Here is a 21,852-nt window from a genome sequence, read left to right as displayed (position 1 = left end):
ACACAACATCTACCTTTCCTAAATCCACACTGCTCCTCACCAATTACTCCCTCTATTCCTTTCCTAATCCTCTTAAAACACTTCCATAAGCATTCCCAACTACATTCACATTTGTCCCCTTTTCCCAGAACTATACAGGCACTCCTCCACTCCTCTGGCACTCTATCCTCCCTTAGACATGTGGTAAACTGGGCTTTATCTAACTAACTGTACTTGTTAACCTAGTCAAAATGGGTATATTTTCTTATATTATTTTCTGTTTTGTTTTCAGACTGTTCTGATTTTTTTTTGGTTGAATAAAGCCTAAAGAAAGGTTCTGAGTATTCTTTGAGAATACCCTAATTTATTCAACCAAAAACATGCACCTGATCTGAAGATGGACAGATTTCTGAGACCTGAATGCCTGGATGTATCTCCCAATTCACCTGTTGCTGCATGAGAATGGGATCATTGGAATCATATTTTCTCTGGATTCCTGGAATCCATTGCAAATCTTAATCCTAACAAGTTGGATACATTGATCAATTTTGCTTCTCCTACCTTATATAGTTACATTGCAGTGTGCTACCTATGAATCAGCTATAAATCTTCTCAAAGACCACTATGTCAAGCCCAAAAATGAAGTGTTCGTGAGACATCTATTGGCTACTTGTAGGCAGCATAAAGGGGAGACAATGAGTATCTACAAGAGCTTCAGCTGATCAACAAGGATTGTAAGTTTAAAGGCTGTTACTGCTACACAGAATCGGGATGACTACATATGGGATTCTTTCATCAATTGTTTGCTCTCTCATACAATCAGGCAACAATTGCTTGAAAACAAAACTTTGGACCTAAGTATGGCTGTTGATCAAGCCAGGGCACTCAATGTTGCTCAGAAGACCTCAGAGTCTTATTCTCATTTTACTGTCTCTGGTGTAAGTGCTGCTACAACATCTGAGCCTGTTCACACCAATGACCTATGCTGCTGTAATATCTGAAACTGCTTATTCTGCTGAAAGGACCTGTGCTACTGCCAATTCAAAGTCCTGATGCTATTTCTGTGGTGGTCCCCATCATAATTGTGGATAGTGTCCTGCAAGAGACGTCGCTTGTCATAAGTGTAATAAGTAGGGACACTTTGCTAAAGTGTACCAGTCTACTACAGTCTCTACTTCTGCATCCACTCAGTCTTCTACACTCTACTTCTTCCCTGGGACTACTGCAGTGAGCAACTGTGTATGTTTTGGTTGGTAATAATGAACCAACTACTCTAATCTGCACAGGGAGCTCTGAATCTTTCATCTCACATAGCACCAGAAACACAATTTGAAGGCTGTCCCAGCAACTGGAAATGTATCTATGACCTCTTCATCAGTCAGGTCTCCTGTGAAGGGATGCTGCATGATTGATATTAATTTGAAGGGTGAGTGCTACCACAATATGAGACTTTCTGTGCTGCTGGACTTCTACTGTGATGTCATTGTTGGTCAAGATTTCATGAATCAGCACTGTAGTGTTACTGTGGACTTTGGCAGCTCCAAGAAAGATCTAAATATCTCCAACCCTGCCACTTGCAGAGTACTGTCTGCTTTAGTGAATACACCTCGTCTCTTTCTCTTTTCAAGTATTGCTCCTCATTGCAAACCCACTGCAACAAAATCTCTGAGGTTTGGGGATGATGATAAGTTCATAAGGTCTGAAATTAACAAGATGCTGCATAATGGTGTTATTGAGGAGAGCACATCTCCATGGAGGGTGTAAGCTCTTGTTGTGTTGAATGAGCACCACCTAAAGAGATTGGTTGTTGACTATGGACAAACCATTAACCACTTCAGTACAGGTCAAATTCTCACATGCAGCATCAGCTGCCATATGTACAATTCATCACACTACCCACATTATAAAATATAAAGTCACTGCTCTATTACTCATTCTCTTTTACTCTGAGTAGTAATAAACACAAAAAACATTATCAAACCTGTTCACAGAATCTGGGGTAACTCATGTACAAATGGAACAAAAAATATATAATCAAGATGCTGACACTGGCATCCTTTTGTATCCACTTGTGCTTCATAATGCCTATGTAGGGGTCATTGTACCAGTGGATAAATTCACTCATTTGGATGCATACACTCTTCCAAGAATAAACAACCTTGTTATGGAACTGTCTCACTACAAATACTATAGTTCACTGGACCTGAAAAGCGCTTATCACCAGATACCTATACAGGAAGAGAACCTATATACTGCTTTTGAAGCAAATGGCAAGCTATATCAGTTCTGCAGAGTACCATTCAGAGTTATGAACAGCATTGCTTGCTTCCAAAAGACTACTGACATCATCAAGAAACATGATCTGCATGGAACTTATGTTTATGTGGACAATATTGTCATGACAGGGAAGACCCAGCTGGAACATGAGAACTTTCCAAAGTTTCAAGAAGCTGCCTGGTTCCACAACCTTACCTTCAACGAGACTAAATTGAAATTGAATATGAAAAGTCATGTGGACGTTGCGGATGTTTCGGACATTGTCGAGTCTCGGTGCGAGACCAGGGGTCAGGTCATGACCAGGGGTCGGGTCATGGAGGGTAATATGCATATCTTGGGTCAGGTCATTTGGGGGCGAGGGCTCAACAGACAGGTCAGCGATATGGATGAAATGTATAGCAATCTGATTTAATTATAATTAAATCAGATTGCTATTAATGCACAAAATACATTTATCCCCCTGATGTCAATACAGAAAAATAGTAATACTTCAAAATGTATGATGGACAGATTGAAACATGAGATCGGAATGAAAAGAAGACTTTATGTAAAAATAAAAAACGGGGAAACACACCTTAGATCAAGATATAACGAAATGGCAAAGCTGATTAAAAAGAATACATGTACAGCGAAATGTGATTATGAAATTAAGGTTGCTAGTCAAGCAAGATCCAACACAAATGGTTTCTTTCATCTATATATAACAAAAAATAAAGAAAGAATAGGACCAATTAAAAACGATGAAAATGTCATGATAGAATTGGAGGAAAAAATGAGTGAGGAGTTTAACAATTATTTTCTATCGGTGTTTACTAATGAGAGGTTAGATAAAGTACCTGACTGGATACCTAGAATAATTTAGATAAAGAAACAGTGTGTGCAAACACTATTCAAGATTTTAAGAAAATAATTGATGCTGAAAAATACAAAGATGGGTCACCACAAGCATAGCTTCCTTCCCATATAATACAACTAGGTAAATGCAACTAGGTAAATACTATTTTTGCATGGAGCCAAGAATGGGAGATAAAGTTCAACACCAAAAAATGCAAAGTTCTGGAAATGGTCAAAAGTGGCAAAAGGTCATCCCTAAACTATTCCTTGGTAAGAGAACACACTACAAAAGCAAAATAGGAGAAAAACTTGAGTCTTGATAAAAGACAACATGTTATCTGACAGACATATCAGCATGATTGTGGGAGAGACATATGGACTACTGCAGAAGATTAAAGTGGCATTCCAGTACACGGATGAATAGATGATGAAAAAACTCATCAAAACCCTGATATGTCCAAGACTGGAATATGAATCAGTAGTATGGACAGGATGCAGGGATGACCCATCATCCAAGAGGTGCCAAGATAAGAGGGAGGAGGGTGGAGGGGAGTGGAATGTACAGGAAATGGAATGGGTGGGAGTGGTTTCTATGCCTTCTTCTTTTTGGCTACCCCTCGTGTAGGGGGAAAAAGCCTTTGGTATATGTATGTATGTAGTATGGTCTCCATAAATAGTGAAGGGTATAAGCACGATTGAGAGAATACAAAGGGCATGAACCAAAATGGTTCCCAGTCTGGCAGATAAACCATATGAGGAGAGACTAAAAGCACTGGGTCTACCAACTTTGAAAGATCAAAGAGAAAGAGGTGACATGATTACAATGTTCAGGTCAGTAAAGGGGATAGATTGCATTGATAGAAGAGATCACCTGATTAAAGATCATGGAAGTAAATTAAGAACGACCACATGTCAAAAAGATGTGAAGAAATATAATTTCCCATATAGATATATAATTATGTGGAACAGCTTCGGTGATATAGCCCTAGCTCAAACAATATATGACTTCAAATCTAAATATGATAATTGGAAATCAAAGTTATAGATATTGGAACCATACATGAATTTTAGTCAAGGTATGTTAGAAAATTTGAGAATAGGAGATGGGACCCAACGAGTATTTACCTGTTGCTCCTTTCCTGTATACCTCAATTAAGTAAACATAATTAGGTAAATACCCACATATCCCCTTCCTGTAAGATACAACTAGGTAAAACACGCAAATATATACATATATATATATATATATATATATATGTATATATATATATATATATATATATATATATATATATATATATATATATATATATATATATATATGTATATGTATATATATATATATATAAACATAATAATTTTTGTCTGACTAGAAGTTATCTCTGATAATAAGAATAAATATAGATTCTTTTTTTTTTTTTTTTACAAATGTCATAGCACATCTTTAGCAAATCTTGATCTTTCTACAATTCTAAAAAAATATGAAATACCAGTGAACAAAGTACTTTAAACTTCCATCAATTTCTTCCCTACAAAATCTGACAGGAAAGATGAACACCAGAATACTGCAAATCCTGTGGGAAAGCCAACAGTATCCACCAAGCTTCCTGTATACATTCCAAACATGAGCTTGCCAATAATCTCAACAGAAGCCATCACATTCAAATGACTTGACTGTGCTTCTAAAGGCCCCATCTTGCTGCTCATCATCATCAAAGTAAAGATTAATACAGTGATTACTCCTCCAACATAATTTAGAGCACATAAACTTAAGATTCCTATTCCATGGAAGACAAAATTTGTAGAATACACAGGTTCATATATATCCCAACATGTGACAAATATAAACTGAGCCAGGACAATAAATGTTCTTAATCTTTCATAGAATGATAATTTTTTAATTAAATCTAGTTTATTTTTAACCACAAGACGGCCACCCATGAAAGATCCCATGATCGAGAGACTCTGACAGACTGTTCCATTCCAGAATGCCAAAGATTGGATGGACATTCCTTTATCCATGAGCAGTAAGGGAAGCATAGTTACTGCACCCTTCTCCCCAACTTTACACAAGAGTAAATACCCTATTAATGTCTTTGTTCCAGGTATTTTCAATATGTCCTGTACAATAGACACCAAGCTTGCATTTCTTTCTTTCCTGTTCTCATGTTTCTGAAGTTCTTTGCTGTCCTGTGGCGTTGATGCACCATGAATTGTGGCAACAGCTGCTGTGCTGAAGTAGAGAATAGCCAAGAGGATGAAAGACATATTCCATGATAGATATTCCAAGATAACAAGTAGGGCTGTACCTCCTACCCACATTCCAACCTTGTACAACACAACCTGTAAAGACAAAAAAGTTGCATGACCAATTATGCTACACAACTGACTAAGATAAAGATATCCCCTCAGCAAAAGCAAAAATGGAAAGTGTTAATATGATGCAGGTCTAAAAAGAGCCCTAATTTGTACATACCACTATCTATAGTCCACTTGTGGCAATTGAACACTGAAACCCTCAATCTGATTATTGTGACAATAATAAAATATTACCTCCACTAATCAAGAATTAGTGATTATAATCACTATGTATTTCCAGATGGATGATGATGATGATTGATGATGATGACTGATAATGATGATGGCTGATGATGATTGAAAATGATTGATGATGAAGGGGATCAATAATAATGATAAGGATTGATGATGAGGTGGATTGCTGATGGTGATGATGATGATGATAACAATAATAATAACAATAATAATGGTAAAAATAATGATAACAATAATAACAACAATGATAATATAGTCAAATCTCACTTAACGAGCACCTCACATAACAAGTGATTTGCATAATGAGCAAAATAATAAAAATGACTTGCTTAGCTATCGACATTTCACTTAGAGTGACGTCTCACTAAGAGTGACGTTTTGCTTAAAGAGCAATGTTTCATGATCCGTATGCCTGAAGTGAAGTCTCCTTTCTACTTAGCTAGCCAAGAGTCACAAAGAGCATCTCCTCATGACTCGTGGCTTGTTCATTCCTGTCTGCTTCTCAGCCAGTGTTGCCACTGTTTGAAATTTTCTATAAGATCTTGAATTTTTTACTTCAACCTTGGAATCTTGATTTTTTTTTTCTTAAAATCTAGTAAATCTTGTAGTTTTCAAATAACTCTGCTGAGTGCATAAAAAATCCGGTATTACACCTGCAGCAAATTTAATTATAAAACCATGATTATCTATTATTTTGGACTATTCTAACACACTTTTCTTCTATGGCATCTCTGTAGTAAATGTTATGCCTATTTTCTTTATAGCCATATGTAACCATGACTGTCACAGGACTCTTTCTGTCAATCAACTTTTATCCTGTCGGGCCACAAGTCCTGCCTTTAGCCTGAACATGGTGGCTATGATGCTAGGTTATGCATGTGTGGGATTGGGTAGGCTAGGTTAGGTTTGGTTTAGCTGGTTAGGTCAGAATTACCCACTCATCTTTTACTTCCCTACCCAAAACCCCCAATTCACAGCTTCCAGTCTCTTCACTCTCAAAATAGTGAAGGGGGAGGGGGTGGCATACCTCAAAAATGAGCCATTTTTCTAACAGAAATTTCATAGAACTAAAGAGACATAGAATTGTCCACAATGGTATAAAACCCCAATTCTATTTTGAAAAAAAAAAAAAAAAATTACCAGGCTGTAAGGGGGGTGCATAACTCAACAAAAAATATCATAAAAGAAAAAGAATTCAGAACTGTAAAACAGTAAAAAACATGTTTTTGTAATAACATTTTTGTAGGTGCAACTCTAGAATTATCAAATTGTAAGCATGGGAATGGTTTCTATGTCTTTTTCTTTTTGGGTACCCCCCATGTAAGGGGGAAAAGCCTTTGGTATATGTATGTATGCAATTCTGGATATTTGTTCCAGATATCTACCACTCTGTATGGGAAGCTATTCTTTTTCAGATCTCTTCTGTAACTATCCTTTTTAAGTTTCTTTTCATGTCCTCTTTGTTTTTCTTTTATCCTACTTTAGTAAATCATCTCTATTAGGTGACCACAGTGTCGCTGCATACTCCAAATAAGGCCTAAATTGGAGTACACAGTGACACTGTGGTCACCCAATACAAAAAATAATATAAAGAAGATTGAGAGAATTCAGAGAGCTGCTAGGAGAATGGCCCCAGAACTATCAAAACTCCCATATGAAGACTGTTAAAATTGGAGTTGCCAACTCTGGAACGGAGGAGAGAAAGAGGCGACTTGTTGGCCATTTATAGAATTATGAAGGGCAGAGAAGTCCTTGACAAAGAAGATGTACTACGACTGTCCCCCCGTTGTGCTGTCCCCCAACCCCTTGTTACTGTCCTGTACCATTTCTCTGAATATTCATTTCCTTTTTTTGCCTACCCTGTGGTGGGGGAAAAGAATGCTACCACCAAGTCTTCCCACTTGAGTCATAAGTAGCAACAAAAAATGGGATGGGGGATAGGATTAGGTCTTATAGACCAAAAACATTTAAAGTAAGAGAATAACAATGACTTCATAGCTGAGAACAAGGGTTATATGGCTAATCACTTCAAACAAGTCTTCTCATAGGTCTAACCTAACCAGAGCTAGGTCTTGCCATGAGAGTGGATTTGTTGGAAATGACAACACAGAAGGGAATGAGTGTACTTAGTCATCAACCAGAAGTGGTATACATGACAACAAGGGGGAGGAGCTAAACAGATCCAGAAAACCGGCTCTGACGTCACGAGAAGGAAAAAAATTAAAACTAGCCTATACCAACATAGATGGAATGATCTCAGGACTGAATGAACTAAATGATTACCTGGCATCAGAAAAACCGGACATAATGGGAATAGTAGAAACCAAACTAAAAGTTAATCTACCACCTAACTCTGTGGGACAAGGACTATACAACTGCTGGATGAAGAATAGAAAGGAAAAACAAGGAGGGGGAGTACTATTTCTGACCAGGAAATACTTAAATGTGACAAAATTAACTTAAGGAAAAAATAATGTAGAATCAATTATGATAAAAGTAGAAAACAACCACATGAAAAGTAGAAAATTTGTAGTAGTGTATGTGCCCCCTAAAATACAGTCCTAGACAGAACACAATCATTGCAAATTGTTGGAGGATACTAAACATGAACTGATATGCTGAAAGGAGGAAATACAGTAATTATGGGTGATTTCAACTCAAAAGAAATACTGTATGTTGGGAAGAAATGACAGTGAGGGGTGGAGAGGATATTTGGGGCAGCATACTACTTGATATGACCATTGAATACACACTGACTCAGTGGATAAAGGAAAATACCAGATACAGAAACAATGAGGAACCTTTGAGATTGGATTTAATACTTATGTCGGAACCTGAAATTGTAGACAGAATAGATTACAAATTACCAATAGGAAAGAGTGACCATGTACTAATAGAATTCAAACTAAAAGAGCAAAAAGACCTAAGAAAGGAGAAACATAGAATAGGAAGATCAATGTACAACAAAATGAATTTTGAGACACTTAAAAAATTCTTTCATAATGCAAACTGGGAAAAATTCCTAAATGAAGAAACAAGGATGGAAGAGAAATGGAATACACTATAAGAAATTTATAATGAGGGTGTGATCAAATATGTACCACAACAAAAGCAAGAAAGAACATACCTGTACATAAAGAACCGGTATAACAAAAAATATAGTGAAGCATTGAAAAAATGGAAAAAAAAAAAAAAATGAGCAAATGGCAAACATACATCAAACTAAGAAACAATCATGTAAAAATATCAGAGAATGAGATATTATGAAAAGGAAATAATAGAAAAATGCAAGGAACAACCAAAACTATTTTACAGATATGTGAACAGTAAACTAAAAAACAAACAAGAAATAGAAAAGCTGTGCCAAGGAAGTCATGAATATACAGATGAACAGGAAATGGCAGAAGTTATGAACAACCACTTCAAATCGGTATTCATAATTGAGAAAACACCTAACTGAGGGAACAGAGAGACAGAAATCCCTCCCCAATGAAGGAAATAATTTTAACAAAGAAGGAAATTAGCAACCAAATAAAAAAAAACTTGATGTCAGAAAATTGCATGGTCCAGATGGAATTGCAAATTGGATACTGAAAGAATGTGTAGAAGAATTAACAGATAAAATAAACACTATAATCAAATACTCACTCAAAGAAGGAAAGGTACCATAAGACTGCAAAAATGCAAACATTGTACCAATATATAAAGGAGGAAACAAAGAAAATCCAACTAACTACAGACCGGTCTCCCTAACACACACAGTAGCTAAAATATTTGAGAAAATGATCAAAAATAGATGGGTTAAACACCTGGAAGAAAAATCTATAATAAACCCAAACCAATTTGGATTCAGACAAGGAAGATCATGTACAACAAACCTGATCTGCTTCTACTTGAGACTAATAGATATAATAGAAGAGAGGGATGGATGGGCAGACTGTGCCTATCTAGACCTACAAAAGGCATTTGACTAAGTACCACACAAGAAATTAATAAGAAAATTAGAATCAATAGGTGGCATCACAGGTAAACTATTAGAATGGATGGAAGACTTCCTGACTGGGAGAAAAATGAGGGTAGTAATTAGAGACAAATACTCAAAATGGGAAGAAATGATAAGTGGTGTTCCACAAGGGTCGGTGCTGGCTCATGTTTGCCATATACATAAATGACATGGATGAAGGAGTTGAATGTTATATGAATTTCTCTGCTGATGACGCAAAAATATTGAAGAAAGTAAGAACGGAAGAGGACCGTGATTCATTACAATCAGACCTGGACAAATCCTGGAAATGGACTCAAAAGTGGGAAGTGAACTTTAATATCAAGAAATGTAGCATAATGGAGTTTGGAAAAAGTAAAAACAGAATTTCAAGATTATAAAATTGGTGAAGAAGAAATCAAGAAAGTGTACTCGGAAAGGCACCTTGGAGTAATAATCAGCAAAGATATGACACCGGATAAACATATAAACAAAATAGTTGGAAAAACCTTCAACCTATTAAGGTCAATGAGCATTTGATTACTTGGATGAAGAAATGATTAAAAAAATACATTGATTAGACCAAAACTGGAATACTCAGCAACACTATGGTCACCCAGTACTAAAAAGAATATAAGGAAACTAGAAAGAATACAGAGAGCAACAACAAAGTTGGCACCAACTCTTTCCAAATTAACATACGAACAAAGATTATCAAAATTGGAACTACTAATACTGGAGCAGAGAAGAGAAAGAGGTGATCTACTGACTATATTTAGAATCATGAAAGGAATGGAAATTCTTGATAGGAATGATTTACTAAAAAATGACAATGGAGAAACAAGAGGTCATGAAAAGAAACTCAAACAGGATAACTATAGAAGAGATCAGAAAAAGAATAGCTTCCCACACAGAGTGCTAGATACCTGGAATAACTTAGATAAAGAAACAGTGTGTGCAAATACTATTCAAGAAGAAACTTGATGCTGGAAGATACGAAGACGGGTCACCACGAGCATATCTCCCTTTCTGTATAATACAACTAGGTAAATACATAATCAACTGCCATTCACTCAGTTGAATGCATTTGTGAGCTGACCAGAGGTGTGTAACAAGGCACTTGGGACTAACTGTTCTGGAAAAAGCCAACTCTTATGTCACAAAATCAATTTGCCATTCCCTCAGTCAAATGCATTTGTGAATTAACTGGTATGTGATTTGTGACTGGTATTCTTAAAATTTTGATAACATACATAAGATTGCATACATTAATGGTGCAGTTTGCACTTAACATATTGTGGCAAAAGAGCATGAATGAATGTTGCATAGTGCGCCTGGATGGTTGGTCTGGATGTGACGTGATTTGTAACGTGTGATTGATGCATAATTCAGAGAGGAGGTAGGGGTATGTAGCGAGGGTATGTGTGGGGGAACGCCTGGGGGTTGGTCCCCCGCGGGCTCACTGTACCCATCTCGGAGTAGTGCAAGCCTAGACCCAGTATGAACAGGTGTCAGTCCTCCTCTCGTTGGAACTAATAAAGTGAAGAAAGTGACACTCCTGCCTTTCCCTGACCCGGACAATTGCATACACGATTTTACTATCACTCGTGGATTCTGGATCGTGGCCCATGCGCAACAGAAAAGGTAAGTTAATTGAACATACAAATAGGAAAATATTGTATATAATACATGATGGCAAATACATAATACACATGGGCAAAGAAGAAGAAAAGGAAAATATTCATACAGATAATGTAATAATTAAATTATGTTACAATGAGAAGGAAAAGGAGCAAGAGTAAAGGATAGAGGAGAGGTAGAAATGGAAGAGGAATTGAGGTGTTTCAATGGTGGAGTGACAATGTGTACACAGATGGTATGTGGAACAAGGAGGATGGGAGGGAATAGAAGGAAGGGTAGTGAGTGGTGGGACAATAAAGTGATGAAGGTAGTAGAAGAGAAGAAGTGAGCATTAAGGAATTTGTTACAAAGGAGGATATCAGAAATATATGACAGGTACAAAGACAAAAGAAGCGAAGTAGAACATGAGATAAAGGAGGCAAAAAGGAGAGCAGATGTAAAATGAGGGAGGAGTGAGACAGAAGTTTTTGAAAGTAATAAAAAGATATTTTGGAAGGAAGTTAAGAGAGGCAGGGGGGGTAAGTCAAGTACAGAAGAAAAGGTAAAGGCACAGATGGACAGAATAATGATAATAATCTATATACCAGGAGCTTCTTTCCCTTTATATAAAAGTTTGCAAACTCAAGGCACACACCCACTCCCACCCTTCCACTCCCATCCACCATCCACTGTTACCCTTACATCTTACTTCTTCATGGATGACAATGATAATGATAATAAAAAAATAATAGTACTAATAATTAAAATAATTATTCTCTCAATTTTCAATGAATGAAAACCAACAACCCCACAATGGCTGAAAACAGTCCTCAGCTCCTCCCATAGATCTCTCTGGAAAGGAAATTTATACTATTTTCTGTGTTGTATTAGTGTGGGTCAGTTTCTATGTCACCAGCTGAAAGTAGTAAGGGAAGCAATCACTGACTGTCATATCTCCTTATGTAAAAAGGTAAAGGAAATACAGTTGCAGGCCAGACTTGATTACCGGTATTCAAAAGACTACTGCAACAAGTGATTTGTTCCATAACAGTTAAGGTTGTTACAGAGAGATTTTAGGCCCAATCTGAACTGTGTATCAGCCCTTCAAGGCAGTACCTCCAGATGGAGCCGAGGGCATTAATGGGTTTTGATGATATACTGGGGATATGATTCTCTCTAACATCCATCTTGCAGGATCACCACAAGCAGATAACCATCATTGTATCTCTCCATTACTTCTCACAGGTATTACTGTGAAAAGATTTGCAACTAGGAAAGACCAACCACATAAGAAGTAGACTAGGATTCAGTGTTAAACTGCCTCCTACAAATGGACTTTAATTGAGGTTTAACTATAATAGATTATAATATTTACTGACCCAAACACATCTCCTAAGCTAATCAATGCTATTTGACAACTGTCACAATACATGAAGTGTTACAGCCCAGCACAAAGATGCCTTTCTTAGTACACTGACACAGGCAAGGAAATTCTAAAACATGTTAGTAGTTAATGATTCATTTAGTTTAACATCATGAACTCTCCATATAAAGAGGCTAGGATGGTGACTTTGTAGCATGGAATTTAATGCACCATGCCCTTGGTCCAACTCGCTTTCAGCAGGGTTTGAACCCACTGTCACCTCAACCTACATTGCAACTAACAACACTCTAATATACTTGGCTAGCGGGCATCCAAAATAATCTTAGTAAAGCTACCTTAATAATCTTCATTTCACATTCCATGAAATAGAAAACAAGCCATGCCATGACACTATAGACAAGATTACTAATCACATATTAGGAAACAACCTGAACAGAATTGGCAACTGTAAGTTCTTCTTCTGGAAAGGTTTTCAGAACAATACTGTCCACACACACGTCCAGTATTGCCACAAAGATGCTCATGGTCAAGAGGACCATACTCAGCTCTTGCAACTTGTTCAGCGATATGATGCATGCTGTGAAATGTAAAAAGCTCGGATTTAATGTATGTTATGTTGGAGAATTACTTATTATAAGAATGACAAAGAATGATGGTACACTAGGGTCTTACAATTTGATGGAGTTAGGACAGCTTTCAAGGCAACAAAATGCAATTTGTTAAAATTAGGGGAGATGTGCCCCAAGCTCCCTTTCCTGATTCCCCCCAAAAATAAAAACTACACCTAGATCTTTTAATCCAACATTCACCAACTGCCAATTGTGTGGACATTTGGGGCCAGGACATAAACCCACTTCTAGAATTGGCCAACATAAAACATAACCAATTCCTGACATAGGTCTAAGTCCTGGGCCCAAATGTCCCACAAGTGGCAGTTGACAAGTGATGGATTATGAGACATAGGTGCACTAAATAAAAAGGCCATTTTTACTGATGCCATTTCATTACAAGCCTATATATTCAACACATTAAATGTGTAATACAATAATACTAACAGTACATATTAAATACATTTACTTACACATCAGAGGCCACAGAATTCCTGCTGTGATGAGGTTTGAATGTTGAATTTGTGAGTTTCGGTGGTGAATTAATATTTAGGGGTAGGAATTTACTGAGGTCAAATCTGTGAGTTGTCGAAATGTGGGCCATCAAATTGCACAACCCCAGTGTATTCCAAAAATTTCATTTCATTTGCATATCAAAATTATGTGAAAAAGACTGAGATAGAAAAGAAAATGCAGCATGGTCTGAAATGGAATTATATTATGACCATTTCAGGCTTGGATGACAAAATAATTTTGCATTTCCAAAATTGGGCTTTATAATGAACCAAAACAGATAAGGAAAAGAGGAAATATAAAAAAGAAAACATGTAATATTGAACCTGCTGTATATTTTGTTACATTTTGTATTAAAAAAACATCTCCCTAGAGTAAATGAATAAACCACACACACACACACACACTTTCAACAAACGGACGGCTTGACGAACGCTCTGAAGAAAAGTGCAGATTGTGGATACCAACGCAAAGAGAAGTGCCTTTTTGTATTTGCAGGGGGGGGGAAATTGCTCGTGAGGTAGTGGGAAAGTAAGGAAAGAGGAGAGGGGGAGGGATTGCTGGGGAAATGGAAGGAAATGAGGATGTGGAGGACTTGGCCCAGGCAGACGGGCGTAAGGTCAACATGAAACGACCACCGGACCAGCTCAGTGATGACGAAATGGCAAATAAAAATGTAAAGATTAGAAGTATAGAGAGGAGCAATACAGTAGAAAGTGACGAGAATATGTTCCAGGGATTTAAAGAGGGTGGGGGGGACACAACCCCCCCCCCCCCCCCCCGACTGATAAGACTAGAGGAGAGAGTTGATAAGGTGATCGAGGACTTGGAACGTAAGTTAGGTAATGTAGACTCCATTTTCCAGAGAATTGAAAGGTTGGAACAACTAGAGAAGGCTAACAGAAACTTAACTGAAGAAGTAGAGGACCTAAAAAGACAGTTAGGAAATGTAAAGGAGGAGAATGAGAAATTGAAGAAGAATAGTAATGAAAACAGTGAGAAAATAGCTACAGAAGCTAAAAATTGGAGAATAACTCAAGAAGGGAATAAGGTTTCATTCACTGACATAGTCAAACAGCAATTGAAAGAACATAATGAAGACTCAGTTATTAAAGTGATGAGACAGGAGAATATAGTAAGAGAATTAGCTGACAAAAAGAAATGTATAATTATATTAGGAATGGAAGAGAAACATAACCCAGATAGAACCGCAAGAATCAAGGAGGAAAATGAAAGGGTAAGCAGTTTATTAAAATTAGTCCAGGAAGATGAACCAGAAATTATAAAGGAAATTGAGGAAAAATTCAGACTCGGAAAATATAGTACAGATAAGACCAGACCAATTAAGATTAAATTCAGGTCACAAACAACGGCAGAGAAAATTCTATCCAAGACAGGGAAACTAGCAACAAATGATCAATATAAAAAGGTATGGATAAAAAGAGAAATGAATAAGGAGGAAAGAGAGGCAGAAAAGCAGAAAAGAATTGAAGCTAAGGCAAAAAACGAGGAAAGAACGGAGTCAGAGAAAGAGAGATTCTATTGGAGAGTAGTGAACATGAAAATAAAGCAGTTCGACATACTAAAGAAAAACATAAGGGAAACAGAGAATACAATGGAAGTGGCAGAAAACTAAGAGTGTCTTACACAAATATAGATGGATTGATAACAGGATTGAATGAACTGAATGATTATTTGAAAGAAAAAGAACCGGACATAATGGGAATTGTAGAAACAAAATTAAAAGGCCCACTACCACCCAACAGTGTAGGACATGATACATACAATTATTGGATTAGAAACAGAGAGAAAAAACAAGGGGGTGGAGTTATGTTCCTGACTAAGAAGGATATAAACGTGAAAGGTGTCATATATGGAAAGAATACAGTAGAGATGATTATGATAGAAGTGGAAGACCGAGATAAGAAGAGCAGAAAATTTGTGATCAATTATGTGCCTCCGAAAACAGCCTCATGGGAGGAGAGTGAACATAAAAGTATGTTAGAGGACACAAAGATAGCATTAACTAAAATAATGGAAGACGGAGGAAGAATAGTTATGATGGGCGACTTTAATTGCAAAGAAATCTGCTGGGAAGAAATGACAGTAAAGAGTGGTGATGACTCATGGGGAAATGCTCTACTTGAGATGATTACTGACCATTCAATGACACAATGGATACAAGAGAACACTAGGTATAGAAATGAAGAAGAACCATCGAGGCTAGACTTAATAATTACATCTGAACCTAGAATAGTGGACAAGATTGAATATAAAACACCAATAGGTAAAAGTGACCACATATTGATTGAACTGGAACTTAATGAAGAAAAATATATGAAAAGAAATGAACAATATAGAAAAGGAAGATTGATGTATGAAAAAACAAACTTTGATAAAATAAGAGAATTCTTCCAACAAGAAAACTGGGAAGAAATATACAAAGAAGAAACATCAGTGGAAGAGAAATGGAATATTTTGACAAAAATTTACAAAGGAGTGGAAAAGTATGTCCCAAGACAAAAACAAGAAAAAGAATATGTAAAATGCTGGTACAACAAAAGTTGTAGGGAGTTAAAAGACAAAAGAGACAAAGCCTGGACCGGATGGAAAAAAGACAGAAGACCTGAAAAATGGAAAATATATACTGGTTATAGAAATGAATATGTACAAAAGTGCAGAGAGGAAAAAAGAAAATATGAAAAAGATGTTATAGAAAAGTGTAAAGATCAACCAAAACTATTCTACAGATTTGTAAACAATAAACTGAAAAACAAACAAGACTTAGAGAAATTAAGACAAGGAGGAGTTGAATACACTGAGGAAATGGAAATGGCAGAAATTATGAACAAACATTTTAAATCAGTGTTTACAAGGGAAAATATACAACCTTAAGAGATTGAGTGGAAGGAAAAAGTCCCCCCTATGGAAGAAATAGAAGTAACAAAGAATGAAATATTGACACACTTGGGTAATTTTGATGTCAGAAAATCGCATGGGCCAGATGAAATAGCAAACTGGATTCTGAAAGAATGCAGGAATGAACTGGCAGACAAAATACATAGCATAATAAGCAGTTCCTTAAAAGAAGGAAAAGTTCCAGAAGATTGGAAAAAAGCAAATATAGTACCTATATATAAAGGAGGAAATAAAGAAGAACCTACCAACTATAGACCAGTCTCTCTAACAAGTACAATAGCAAAAATATGTGAAAGAATTATCAAAAGTAGATGGGTAAAATACTTGGAAAAAAACAACGTACTAAATCCAAGGCAATTTGGATTCAGACAAGGACGATCATGCGTCACCAATTTAATATGTTTCTATTCAAGGCTAATAGATATAATACAAGAAAGAGATGGATGGGCTGATTGTGCATTTCTAGACCTAAAAAAAGCTTTTGACAAAGTACCACATAAGAAGTTGCTTAAGAAATTAGAATATGAAGGAGGAATACAAGGTAAATTGCTAAATTGGATGGAAGACTTTTTGCAAGAAAGAAAAATGAGAGTAGTGATAAGAGATCAGCACTCAAAATGGAATGAAGTAATAAGCGGTGTCCCGCAGGGAACAGTTCTGGCCCCAATAATGTTTGCTATATATATTAATGATATGGATGAAGGAATTGAAAGCTATATGAGCTTCTTTGCAGATGATGCAAAATTACTGAAAAGAGTGAAAACTGAAGAAGATTGTGAATCACTACAGAGAGATCTAAATAAAGTACAAGAATGGAGTAGGAAGTGGGAGATGGAGTTCAATACAAAAAAGTGTAGTATAATGGAATTTGGAAAAAGCAAAAACAGAATAACAGGATCATATAATTTGGGAGAAGAAGGAATAAAAAGAGTAGAAAATGAGAGGGACCTGGGAGTCATTGTTATGAATAATATGTCACCTGAGAAACATATAAATAAGATTTTTGGAGAAACTTATAATTTAATAAGAACAATCAAAGTGGCATTTACATACCTGGATGAAGAAATGGTGAGGAAAATCCTAATCACCCTGATAAGACCAAGATTAGAATATGCAGCAACGATATGGTCACCAAGTACAAAAAAATGTATAAAAAAACTTGAAAGAATACAAAGAGCAATTACAAAACTGGCACCAACACTCTCAAAACTATCATATGAAGAGAGACTACAAAAACTTAAACTACAGACACTAGAGCAAAGAAGAGAGAGAGGAGATTTGATAGCTATTTACAGAATCATGAAAGGCATAGAAATTACTGATAGAGAGAATCTGATAAAATGGGATGACAGAAATACAAGAGGACACGGAAAGAAAATAAAAAAAGACAACTATAGAAGAGATTTGAAAAAGAACAGCTTTCCTCACAGAGCAATAGACAGTTGGAACAAGTTAGATGAGAAAGTGGTGTGTGCAAAAACAATACATGAATTTAAAAATAGTTTAGATAAAATGAGATATGAAGACGGGACCTCACGAGCATAGCTCCCCTTCCCGTAAAATACAACTAGGTAAATACATATATATATACATATATACATATATATATTCAATTATATATATATATATATATATACATACATATACAGATAAACGTCGACTTACGATGGCCGCGACTTACGATTGTTCGACTTTACGATGACGACGACATGATATGATATATTTAACCCCTTCCATACGGTGCCGCACACGTAGGCGTCATGAGGAGCAAGTGGATTCGCAACGCTGCCATTTCGACGTCTTGATTATATTTATTGTAGTCGCCCCTGTGTTTTTACATTCTCTCAAATGTGCCCTGAATCCCATTCTCTGTGGTTTTCAAAATTCGCGGGTGAAAGAGAGAACGATCGATATAAGCGGTGACTATATTTTATGATGCGAGTATTATTACGACACGTCGTACGGCTGGCATTGGCTGCTGCCCGCGAAATTTAAGTTCCGTACTGAAAATACATATTATAGTGTTTGAATATGGTAAAAAGGATAAAAATAATTAAATAAACTACTGTACATGTTTAATAGGCTATATTCAGTATCTCTGGTGGTTAATATACAGGTAGGCTAGGTACAGTGACCACGAAACAGAGTGATACACAAATTGGGGATCGACTTACGATGAAATCGTCTTACGATGGATCTATCGAAACCTAATGCCATCGTAAGTCGACGTTTACCTGTACAGTGTTCAGGATAAATTTGACACTTAGAAAGGAAAGGAAAAAGTCATATCTCGGCCAGAAATTTATGTATTCTCAAAATTCAAAGTGCATCTCTTAGAGAATCTTTTGCCAAATACAGCTCAAAGAAACTGCCCTGGGCCTCCACCACAGCCTCCAGGTGGGACCTGAATCTGCACCACGCAGCCTTCACGGTGTCCTTTGAGAGACCCCTGAACACCAGTTTGATCCTGGCAATCAGCTTGTCCTTGGTGTTGCAGGCAGTAAGATTGGTGTCTTTTTCAATTGTGCCCCACATAATAGTCCATGGGGTTGCAATCAGGTGAGATGGGGGGCCAGATGTTGGGACTGGTGAAGTCGTAGAAGCCCTCAGACAGCCACTTCTAGGTTTTCCCTGTGGTGTGACATGGAGCCGAGTCCTGCTGCCACATATATGGTCTTCCCACTGCCACCCTCTCCACCCAGTGCTGGGGTGGGGTGGCATGCATTGGTCTTCACTAGAAACACACCCAAAGACCATCACAGTTTGAGTGTAGGTTGTATGGTTTAACACTACATTGATGGATAAGTTGTTGTTGTTGTTGTTGTCATTCCCTAGACTGTCTGTCCGAGCAGTCCCGTCTCCCCAAGGAATGCCATAGCCGAAACTGGGTTTTCCCACAAATCCTTTATAGAGCGTATGTTGTGTTGTTTGCGTGCATGATTGTGTATAATGCAGTCTTCCATTATGTGTTGTATGGTATGGGGTGAAGTGTTACATCCTGGGCAGCTGTTCACAACGCAGTCATCCAGCCTCTTCTGGTAGCTTAGAAGTGCTGGGTGGTGACCGCACCGCAGTCTGGCCAAGTGGACTCTGTCCTTTCGTGGGAGAGAGGATTCAGAAGGGTGGACATCAGGGGGTCTGGCATGCAGCAGTGTGTTGTCTTTCAGTGGATAAGTAAAGTCTGGTGGTTGTGTTGGCTTTAATCTGCCAGATGGTGTTCTGCTCTACAAATACAAGGCAAGCTCTATTCAAACTTCAGAGGGTTGCCAGAAATATTTTCTATATACATATGTACAGTTGCCATATCACAGAAATATAAAAAGTTTTTTTCACATCAACTTAGAGCGAAGGTGAGAGGTGCTGGGTTCAGGCTTTGTCTGCACAGGTGTTCCTTTGTTCAAGTAGAGGGCTTGACCTGAGATGCAGAGAGTCTATTCTTCACTAAAAGGACATTGTCAGGAAAAGTTGGTGAGTTTGGTCACTTGGACAATGAACTTTTCCCTTGGGAGGTTTGTGACAATGTCCGAGTGCCAGTTCATAGCATATGTGTGCATGTGTGCATGCTAGGCATAAAAGGGAGACAGTCATGCTGAATATTGAAGATGATACCAGTGAAAGGAGATGATAACATGGCTCGGTCCACTGTCTCTTGCTAACCCCAGTGAGATTGGTGCCACAAAGACAGAAAAGAAAACAAAACAAAACAAAGCAAGGCCTGTTGCAAGACCTGTGTGGGAAACTATTCTTTTTCAGGTCTCTTCTGTGACTGTCTTTCTTTAGTTTCTTTTCGTGTCCTCTTGTTTCTCTCTTGTCCCATTTCAATAGGTCATCTCTATCGAGAACGTCCATCCCTTTCATAATTCTGAAAATGGTCAACAAATCTCCTCTTTCCCTTCTCTGCTCCAATGTTGACAACTGTAATTTCTCCAATCTTTGTTCATATGTCAAATTTGATAGTGTGGGTGCCATTTTTGTTGCTGCTCTTTGGATTCTTTCTAATTTTCTTGTGTTTTTCTTTGTGCTAGGTGCCCACATTGATATAACATATTCTAATTTTGGTCTTATCAATGTAATAATTATTTTCTTAACCATCTCTTCATCCATGTAGTCAAAGGCCACTTTCATTGATCTTAATAAGTTGTAGGTCTCTCCAAATAACTTATTTACATGTTTATCAGGTGTCAAGTCACTTGAGATGATTACTCCTAGGTCCCTCTCTGAGTTTATTTCTTTAACTACTTGTTTCCAATCATACATTTTCCCGAAACTCTATTTTTGCCTCTTCCAAATTCCATTATGCTACATTTCTTGATGTTGAAGTTCATTTCATATTTCCGGCTCCATTCCCATACTTTATCCAGGTCATCTTGTAGCGATCTGCAATCTTCTTCTGTTTTCACTCTCTTGAGTAATTTGGCATCGTCAGCAAAAAAAATTCATGTAACAATTTACTCCTTCATCCATATCATTTATGTATATGGCAAACATTAAAGGAGCCAAAACAGAGTCTTGTGGGATGCCACTTTTGACATCTTCCCATTTTGAATTTTTGTCTCTAAGTACCACTCTCATTTTTCTCCCAGTTAAGAAATCCTTCACCCATTCCAACAGTTTCCCTTGAATTCCTCCTATTTTCTAAATTTTACTTATCAATTTTTTGTGTGGTACCTTGTCAAATGCTTTCTGCAAATCCAAGATGGCACTGTCTGCCCATCCATCTCTTTCTTGTATTATCTCAATTAGTCTTGAGTAAAAGCAGATTAGATTTGTGGTGCACTATTTTCCATTTCTAAGACCAAATTGTTTGGGTTTTATTATTCTGTTTTCTTCTAAGTGTTTGGTCCATCTGCTCCTGATAATCTTTTCGCATATTTTTGCTACTGTGCTTGTGAGGGACACCGGTCTAAAGTTTGTAGGATCTTCCCTATTTCCTCCTTTGTGTATTGGTACTATGTTTGCATCTTTCCAATCTTGCGGCACCTTTCCCTCTTTTAGTGAGAAGTCTATTCTCTTGTGTAGTTTATCTGTCAGTCCATGTATACACTCTTTCAGTATCCAATTTGCAATTCCATCTGGTCCATGCAACTTTCTGACATCTAGGCTTTTTATTTGGTCTCTTATTTCCCTTTGTGTTATTTTTATTTCCTTCATCATGGGTGAACTTTCTAGTTGTCCATCCTCCC

The 21,852-nt window shown here is 37.1% G+C and overlaps 1 protein-coding gene across 3 annotated transcripts in view; it reads right to left on the bottom strand.

The window, feature by feature from the left end:
- Positions 1-4,459: 4,459 nt before the first annotated feature.
- Positions 4,460-21,852, bottom strand: part of LOC143020058 (major facilitator superfamily domain-containing protein 3-like) — a 36,714-nt gene continuing 19,321 nt past the window's right edge. For all 3 annotated transcript variants that reach the window (XM_076176233.1, XM_076176232.1, XM_076176231.1), the window contains 2 exons: positions 13,058-13,206; positions 4,460-5,433 (listed from right to left, as the gene is read on the bottom strand). In XM_076176233.1, coding sequence (XP_076032348.1) covers positions 4,597-5,433; positions 13,058-13,206 — 986 coding nt within the window. In that variant the 3' untranslated portion in view covers positions 4,460-4,596. The remainder of the gene's footprint in view (positions 5,434-13,057; positions 13,207-21,852) is intronic.

This window comes from Oratosquilla oratoria, chromosome 38 (genome assembly GCF_046742065.1).
Source record: "Oratosquilla oratoria isolate Oo_2021 chromosome 38, ASM4674206v1, whole genome shotgun sequence".
Classification (NCBI taxonomy): Eukaryota; Metazoa; Arthropoda; class Malacostraca; order Stomatopoda; family Squillidae; genus Oratosquilla; species Oratosquilla oratoria.
This window is presented reverse-complemented; position numbering and strand designations above follow the sequence as displayed.